General features: G+C 28.9%; 1 protein-coding gene across 2 annotated transcripts in view; it reads right to left on the bottom strand.

Moving 5' to 3' along the window:
• Positions 1-5,536: 5,536 nt before the first annotated feature.
• Positions 5,537-9,286, bottom strand: part of LOC130452935 (Krueppel-like factor 5) — a 101,943-nt gene continuing 98,193 nt past the window's right edge. For both annotated transcript variants that reach the window (XM_056792474.1, XM_056792475.1), the window contains 2 exons: positions 8,713-8,772; positions 5,537-6,071 (listed from right to left, as the gene is read on the bottom strand). In XM_056792474.1, the coding sequence (XP_056648452.1) occupies positions 5,881-6,071; positions 8,713-8,772 (251 nt within the window). In that variant the 3' untranslated portion in view covers positions 5,537-5,880. The remainder of the gene's footprint in view (positions 6,072-8,712; positions 8,773-9,286) is intronic.

Raw genomic sequence — 9,286 nt, 5'->3', positions numbered from 1 at the left:
AATCTTGATATAAATTGTAATTTTATTTATTTACATGAATATTGGTTATGTGAGACGTTCCAGAAATACTATTTTTTAAGCTGAATCACTTAGATCCAAGGAGTAAATTGTGAACACATATCTGCCAACGTTTTTGATGTTATCATTTATTCCATCCTATGAATACAGTTTTGGAGGATAAGCGACGGTTATTACGTTTTCTCGTACTCAGTCTTTTTAATAATTCTATTGAAATCCATTTACTTAAACTCGAAGGTATGTCTTCCACTTTAATCAATACATTTCTCAAATAGGTAATAATTCAAATTAATGGAACACTTCAAATAAAAATTTATATTTAATTAAAAACAACAATTTTCAAAATATTTTTTCCTTCTGTAATGAATGTACTTCTCTTATTTTTATTTCATTTATACGGGTTCAGGTGAGTAACAAGTAACAGTGTTTATATTAATGTTTCATAATCAAAACTGAATTTCGTAATTAAAACCGTTTAGCATATATTTTAAAAAATTAGGTTCTCAATTAACCTCTCAAAGGATTAAGGGTAACCTTATTTTTGAACTTCTATAAACTCCAGATATTCTAGACCACATTGTATATGAGTTTCCACATTCTGTGTTATTAAAACTGCATTTTCTTTATCATTACTATTAAAATAATTTATAGAATGGATTCTATGAATAGTAGTTAAATAAGTCGTCGATGTAATCAAATTTCGAATATTTGGTATCAATTATATTAATTACTTTTATAGTGAATTGAATTGTAATTTATATATCAATAATTAACATAATACCAACTAAAATGTGATTAAATTAATGTTTTGAACAAGTAATCGACATATATGTCCAATCAGATTACTAATGACAGTAATATATCAGTTGTTTGTTTTTAAGCAGATAACGCCTTCCCTTTTAATTTATTGTTGAAATTAGAACCTTGGTTTGAAATTTTTGGTGCATTGAGTACGATGCAGATAACACCATTAGGCCGACATGATAAGATTTCTACAAGAATATTTGCATCATATTTTACAATGTAAAGGACATTTTATTTACTATGAAGAGATACTTACATGTTGATACGGTCATTTTGAGTTATGAACTCGATAATTCTCTTGCGAAGGACATTCGCTAACGAAATACAATATGCACTTCGAATCAGTAGAACTTAAGAAGTCCTAAGAAAGAAGTTCATCTTCTCGAAGTAACTGGGGTGCATATAAATAGTTTATGGCAATTCTTTCTTTTTATTATTTTTAATTATTCCATTAATAACTTTTTTATTTCTACGTTCGTTTACCTGACATTTTTAAACTTCTGTTCTAGCTAACTAAGTTAAAAATAATTCCTCTGGGTATTTGTATCGACTGAGTCTAGATTTATTATATCACCAAATTTTTATGAGACAGTATATTACTAAAAATCATTGCTCTGATGGACTTTCAAGTAGACACTGAAATTTATATTTTGAACAGAAATTACTTTGGGAGAAGCAATTATAGGTTTATGAAGAAACAATAAATTTTTTAGTAAAATATGGTAATTACAGTCATGATCGTGACTCTTTCTGATCACTGTTAATTCATTTTATAGTTTCATGCTTCTGTCCATGATTGAAATTTGATTTTATCAATTAAATTATTCTCATCACTCATAGTATTTTGATAAATACATTTTCATATTACACCAGTACTTCCAAAATGTTAATGTTACAACTTCCAAAATTATATTTGAATTCCGATTTTTCTTATTTTCTCGTAATTCAGAACTGTTTGTTTACTAAGCTTAATCGTAAGAGAAATAATTTTGACACGTTTTTAGCTTTCTTATTTGATACGTAAAATGGACATTCAAAAAGCCAAAAGATGTGTCATATCTACTGTGTAAATTCTTCAACATAGTACTTTATTATCTTATATTTAACACATAATATTCACAAATATATTTTTGAAGGACGGACTTGGCGATTGTTTCTAACGTAGCTACCCTCATACAATTATTTCTACTCCAATAAGACTTCATTTTTTATCAATAATTTTAGTTTTTTGAGTGGATTACACAAAAAACTTTTACATTAAATCCCCATCTAAAGACCTATGTCTCTATTTAACCCATTTTCACATCTACTTCCATATTTTCAAATGTATCTAAAAGTAGTGTAGTACACATTTCGTGAAAATTATACATAACAGTATACTCAGTAAAATTCGATTTATCTGTTCTTTCATGTTTTCGAAATACTCTGGAAATCGTACGTTAATAAACCTCTTAGGGTGCGTTAATGTTTGTGCTGCAATAAACCATAAGAGCTGCGCAAAATATGTTTCTATGATATGTCGTTTATAGTGAAGCTTCAACAATAGTGACTGCTTTGAAGCCATTGAGAGCTGGATCAACTAATCGATTTAAAATATGTATTTTTTTAAATGAGTGATTTCGAAGAAGAAATACTTCAGAGTCAAATTATTTAAATATTATATTGTTAAAATTGCATTAAAAAACGTAAATTCTCTGCACACCTTATAAATTCAAGGAGGTACAAGTGTGGAGAATTTCATCATCTTTATAAAATATTAAGGGAGCCCACCCCGCAAAGTTAATGGAATATATGAAGATAGAAATAGCAACATCTATGATATTGATTGAAAAAAGATGGAGAAATTGTCATAGTAGACCAATTCTATCCGAAGAATGAGCCTATGTGGTGATTTTTATTTTTTTAGTCCCACAAAGGAGCTCTAATGCATATTTCACTGTCTAAACTATCGATATCATTGCCGATCGCACTTTCTATAAAAGCAAAGAAAATAGACGAAATCATTGGAGCCGCTCTTATCGTTGCTCGGCTACCAAGCAAGCCTCAACGCGTCGCTATAATACAAACACCTGCATATAAAATAATTTTCTTTACTCCACTAGTATCGTCGCTCTTATTATTTATAGCAGCTCCAACATAAACACAGCCTTAATTTGCTCAACAAAATTATCCACTAGTTAAGTTTTACTTTATCTTCTTCTCTAGAGATTGTGAATGTTGGTGTAGTTTTATGTGTTTAGTATGAATACTATCGACGGTTTCCGAAATTTCAATGTTTATATATTAAGGAATTGATGTTTTAAAATTTTCTAGGAAAAATGTATAAGTAATGAAACTAATGAACTTTTTCAATTTGGGTGATGAATAATAAATATAGGTAAGGCTTATATGTTGCTGTTGAAGTTAGTGATATTCAAATGAAAATAATTATAATTTTAGACTAGATTTATTACTTGTCTAGCGGTTACACAATATGAATTTCATATTTGAGAATAACTGATGAAAGTTATTAATTGAAATTCTGATTACTGTATTTTGATTTGCATGATGACAAACAATTTTGAATATAAACTGGTCATTCTATGTGAATAAATCAATTTTTGGAGAACATCATAATTATGACATGAAAAATGCATATATGGCTTATGGTTTGAATACTACAACAAATTACTATAATAAATTGAAAAATGTAGTCGTTTTGGAGTGAAATACGTCTGTATATTTTGATTCCAGCACTTGAAAATATTCGCAACTTATATGGTTAGAATACATAGTATATTGTTATTAAATAATTTACAGATATATCTTAAGCGGATTGAGTTTTGTTGAAGAATCACAAGGTACATCGAATAGAATCTAAAAAAAATCACATAAGTGGGTAAAACCGATGGCAATGTTGGGATAATACATACTGAAGTAAATAATAATGTACAAATTACCAATAAAAATAATTACAGGGGCTTATTTTTCCAGAGGAAAATACACCAATAACAAATATTTCACAACCAAAATTATTTACTTTGCTTTTTTACAAAAATAATCATAAACAATCATAACCATATTTCTATTAAAAATGTTTACAGTTTGATATTTGCATATTTCTTTTTTAAAGCTACTGTAAACGAAATATCACACCGTAAATATGGAATATCTCGAAGAAAATCATAGGGTCTTATATTTTTAGGAACTACCTAATAAACAAAAACACTGGGAAAATATCAATTTAATTTTCGTTTTCAAACAATGTAGTATGAAAACAAAATTTTAAAATGTATGGTTTAATTGGATTCTTATTATATTCAATTGCATCAGGACACTGCATGTAGGTGCTCAATTTTTTAATATGGAAGTAGCTCCTTTCTTTCTCCTCTAATGTAACCAAATAAAGTTACATTATATCTAATAAAAAATAAAGATATTGTAATTTCTTGTAATAATATCTATATAATGCTTCAGGAGTTTTGCGCGGGAAAATCAATCTTTAGAAGCAGGGAAGTATGAAAATTGAAATATCCAACAAATATTTACATCAGGATATTAGAAACAATCATTCGATCTCTCTAAGAATATTAATACATATAATTTTTACTTATTTATTAGGCAGTTCCAATAAAGCATAAATATTCTAGAACTGATAATATACTTTTTCTTAATATATTTTTTCTAAGTACACTGTAAAAGGCCACAAGTTGTTATAAAAGGCAAATGGCGATAATGATATGAAGATATAACCATTAACAATGTTAATCAAGTACAAAACGTCTTTGAAACGTGTGAGATCGCTCTATACTCAAAAATACTTTTAAATCTTTCAAGGACATCCTATATATATTTTTTCAATTTATTCGAACGGTCTGATAGCGTTAGAACCATGAAATTTAAAACAAAAAATTGTCCAATCACTGCTCATTTTGAAATTCAGCGCAACTAGAAAAAAGATACGATATTTTGCTTTCAAAATACATTTTGTTCTAACTACAGAGAAAACTCCATGCCGCAATAATACACCAATACCAAATAAAGAAAATACTAGTACTACATCCCAAGAAAACAAAGAATAAAAGATATATTTTCTATGGAACGGTATCTTTTCTAAATATTCCACATATTTATTCACCGAAGTTTGAGTTTTCGTGTTAACTGACGATGTTTTTTGTAATACTTCAAAATATCATATGGAATTTCAGTAATACCAATAAAACACAAAAGTTATTTAAAGAAAGTTCAATTACCTATAATTCATACAAAAATTGTCACTTTTATATAAAAGTTTCCCGTTCAAAAAAAAAGAAGAGTTCTTTTAAAAAGAATTAACTAAGTTGTATAATATGAATTTAAGTTGGAAGAACTGGGACCCGGGACTTTCCTTGTTTCAAAGTGGTCTCAATGAGATCCGATCGTTTTCGGTTTCATTAAACCCCTAGAGCAGTCCCAATATCAATACATTTTACAAAATCTTATTGCTATCTGTGGAATATTTATAAAATCTTGGTTTTATCAATAATGTTTCCTAATGTCAGAAGGAGTATCATTCGTAAGAACCTCAACTAACATTTCAATCGGACGGATTTCAATTTCAATTGAATAGCTACCAAAAACAATATTCATATCAATATATATATATATATATATATATATATATATATATATATATATATATATATATATATATATAATAACGTTTGTAATCTACATGAGCTTATCATATTGCTCCTTTTTATTTCACAACTAAGCTTACTAGTATTCAAATATTTTAAGGTATAATAAGAGAAATGTATACGAGGAGGATGAAATAATTGCTCAAAGTACCCTTTCTTATTAACGTGAATCGAAACTCACGTTTCGAAAACAACTTAAACGAATTTCAAATAATTTAAATTATAAATGTCAGTACAAATACTTTCGCTTATGACAATACAATCTGATCTATTTCTAGGATGTCCTCGAATGAATTTTAGAATCTCTAGAATTATAATCGAATCATAAATAAAGGAATGTGCTCGTGTAAAGTGACATATAAATAAAACATAAAAACTCTTAATGGGATGGCAAAGTTATTCATTTGGCCGTTTTCGGTAGATGACGCTTCATGTGCAACGCTAAATGGTCGCTACGAGCAAAAGAGCGTTCGCATACACCACACTTAAATGGTTTAGCGCCTGTATGTTTGCGGTAATGGCGCGTTAATTCATCGGATCGTGCAAACCGCCACTCGCATTCGGGCCACTGGCATTGATAAGGTTTTTCACCTGAAAATTAAATAAACTTAATTGAAATAATATGTATATTAAAGAACAAACTCTCAAGCAAACTTACATTCAATTGGTCCAGAGCATCAAAGGAAAAATTTACTTGGACATTGTTTCTATTAATGCCCTCCAACTTTAGCAGTGTTAAGTGCGTAATATACAATAAATATACGAGGGTTATTACTTACGTTTTGAGAAATGGCAAAACTGATGTGAATTTGTTAAATCTGACATTGTGATCATAAAGTTTGACATTTTTAATGATTAACGCACTTGGAAAGTGTTGTCATAAATGTGTTATTGAATTTTTTTACAGATACTTGAAACATTCATCTTGGTCAGAAAATGGAACTAAATCGTGATTATTTTCTATGAATTTTGACTTGGATTAAACCAACAGTAGTGTGCTGATGAACTCGCTACGATTTTTGCCAGAAAATATTGATGCTATGTGTAAACTGATATTGCAAGATCGTCATGTGACACACCGTGAGATTGAGGCATACTTCGGGATCAGTAACACTAACATATATTCAGTATTGCATGAACATTTGACTGTCAAAAAGATTTGTTCGCGTTGGATACCGCTCAATTTGAAACTCGCTTAAAAAAAGGTCGTATCGATTGATGCAAAGAAATGCTGAAAAAAACGAAAGGTCGTCTGTTTTTATGGAATAACGCCACCGTTCCATTATAGCAACGTAAACGTACAGTAGCATTTGTTTGCCAGAAGTGTTCCAAAAAAATCAGGGGAACCAATCTCAGAAGCCAAATCATTCTCAACTAAATAATACGAGCTCTTACGCATCAGTTCAAACAAAAACGTTTTTGAACAGTCAAAACATCGAATTGATGGGTCATCCATCATATAGTCCTTGTTTGGCACCCAATAATTTCTTCTTATTCTCGTAGATAAAAAAAAATTGCGAAGTAAACACTTTTCTACACCTGAAAACTGGTTATTTGTTCAAATCACATGTTTTAGATGTACCTCAACCGGAATGGAAAAAATGCTTGTTTCAAACTCATACTAAAGTGTATTGATCTCAATAGAGAATATTTTGAAAAACAATAAAGGTATATCCTATGATAAATATTTGTTCTCATTTGCTTTTGTATCATGAGATTGAAACTATCAATATCAAATACGATAGAATGGCCACTTACTGTTAAAGTCTTCAGCGAGACTGAAACTACCTGTTAGAAAGTCAAATTTGTAAGAAATATTTGAGTCCATGCTTTTTTACTAACAATAATAATACACTACCAAAGAAATATGTAGGATATCTCAAGAAAGAATTATAATAGGCAACATTTGAGGGCTTTTAGTGAACCTCCAAGGATATTTTCATGGGGGTATCAGCATGTAACTTTGTTAATAATGTTCCGATTGGTGACAACCTAATGGCATAGCGTCTTATTTCACATATCTCCTTTTTCAATTTACTATTTATTAAAAATTACATGTTAATGATAATATGGAAACATTCCTAGAGGTTCCCTTTCAACCTTTTTGGATTGAATATACAGAAGTAGTTTCGGTTAACAAGATGACATCAATGCAATGTATTCTGTCAAGTTTCATGAAATAATGAGAATTTATCATCAACAAAAAATTCGGCTCAAAAAAAGTTTATTTAGTGCGTCGTTTGATTCTAATGCTTTGAAATATTTTGTTTTTACTACTCGCTAGAGTTGAAGAGCACCATATTATTATAATCAGCCAAAGAAAGCAAAATTGTGTACAATGTACATTTACGAAGTAATCCCTGTACAACACCAAACTTTTATTTATATACTTTTATTTCAAGAAAATCAGAACACGATCTATGTGTTCTGCGTTTACCGTCTCAGTACTATACCAAATTTAAAAAAATTATGGGTTAATAAAGAATTTGTTGGGAGATGTGGAGTTAGTAGCAAACATTTGTGGCTGTATCGAAAGATATTTACCAAAACTGTAAGAAAAAAACGTGTGTCATCTATGATGACTCTCTAGATTCCAGATCACCTAAAATTTGCGGTGAATATAGAGTCCTCTGGTAATTATGAAGTGTGATAATAATGAACTAGAATATTCGTCCCTTCTTTTCGATAGAAGTAATATTGATAAAATTTCAAATATTAATTCTACTTAAGAGTAAAGGTTTTTGCTTAGTTATAACACAGAAAAGTTATTTGCTGTTCAAAGATGCAATTACAAGTATTTGGGAATTTAACGTTGGTAATAATTTATTTATAATTCCATATTTATTCTACAGTAACATGAAATATTTGACAGTGCACTTTAGAGTGAGAGAATGTAATTTTCTCCAAAAATGGACACAATTCCTATTTTTGTTCACAATTTAAGGAATTTTCCATTTATATTATGATTTTATAAATACCATGAAATTCTTAAATGCACTGTCAAACACTTCATTCGCTTTCTAGATTGGGATAAATTGTATCAAATCAGGATAATTGATTTTTGATTGAATAATTTGAAGATATTTTTCAATTGAAAAATTCATATTTTCTTCCCAGTTTTTTTCATAAAACTAATGATGGCAAAAGTCTTTTACATAGTTTTAACTTCAGTTAAATGTTAAAACTAACAAATAAAGCATTTTTAAATATGTATAACTATAAAACAAATTACCTGTATGTATTCTTTGATGCGCTTTCAGATGTGAGCTTTTTGTATACACTTTCGTACAACCTGAAACCAAAAATTAACAGATCCAATTTCCATCTAAAGTAATTATGAATATAATGAAAATACATAACAATAAATCAAAATGTGTTTAGATCAATTTTTGTATTGAAGTTTTAATGGAGCACAGGAAGTTGTGGGAGCAAGATTATCACATATGAATTTTATGTGTTCAATAAAAAAATGTAGAAAAAAGTTATAAATCTAAGGAGCCTTAATGTATTAATACTCTAATCATCTTTGTTGGTTATAATACACTGGAGTTGATTAAATACAGAACTTTTGAACAATCTACGTAAATAATAATGTGCGTTAAATTTCTCAAAAAAAGCTAGAACTGTTTAAAATTCATTAATATATTTTGTATATTTACAAAATAAAAATCTTTGGCAAGCAATATGTTAAGCTTAACTTTGAATTAAAAAATCGCTAACCGGGCGTATCAAGTTCCTTTAACTTTTTTATCACTTTAAAATTTTGTTTTATGGTTCTGCCCATCTACACATCTCAACTCACTCAT

Source organism: Diorhabda sublineata, chromosome 2, assembly GCF_026230105.1.
Source record: "Diorhabda sublineata isolate icDioSubl1.1 chromosome 2, icDioSubl1.1, whole genome shotgun sequence".
NCBI classification, from domain to species: Eukaryota; Metazoa; Arthropoda; class Insecta; order Coleoptera; family Chrysomelidae; genus Diorhabda; species Diorhabda sublineata.
Note: the sequence above shows the minus strand (reverse complement) of the source record. Positions and strands in the feature narration are given on the sequence as shown.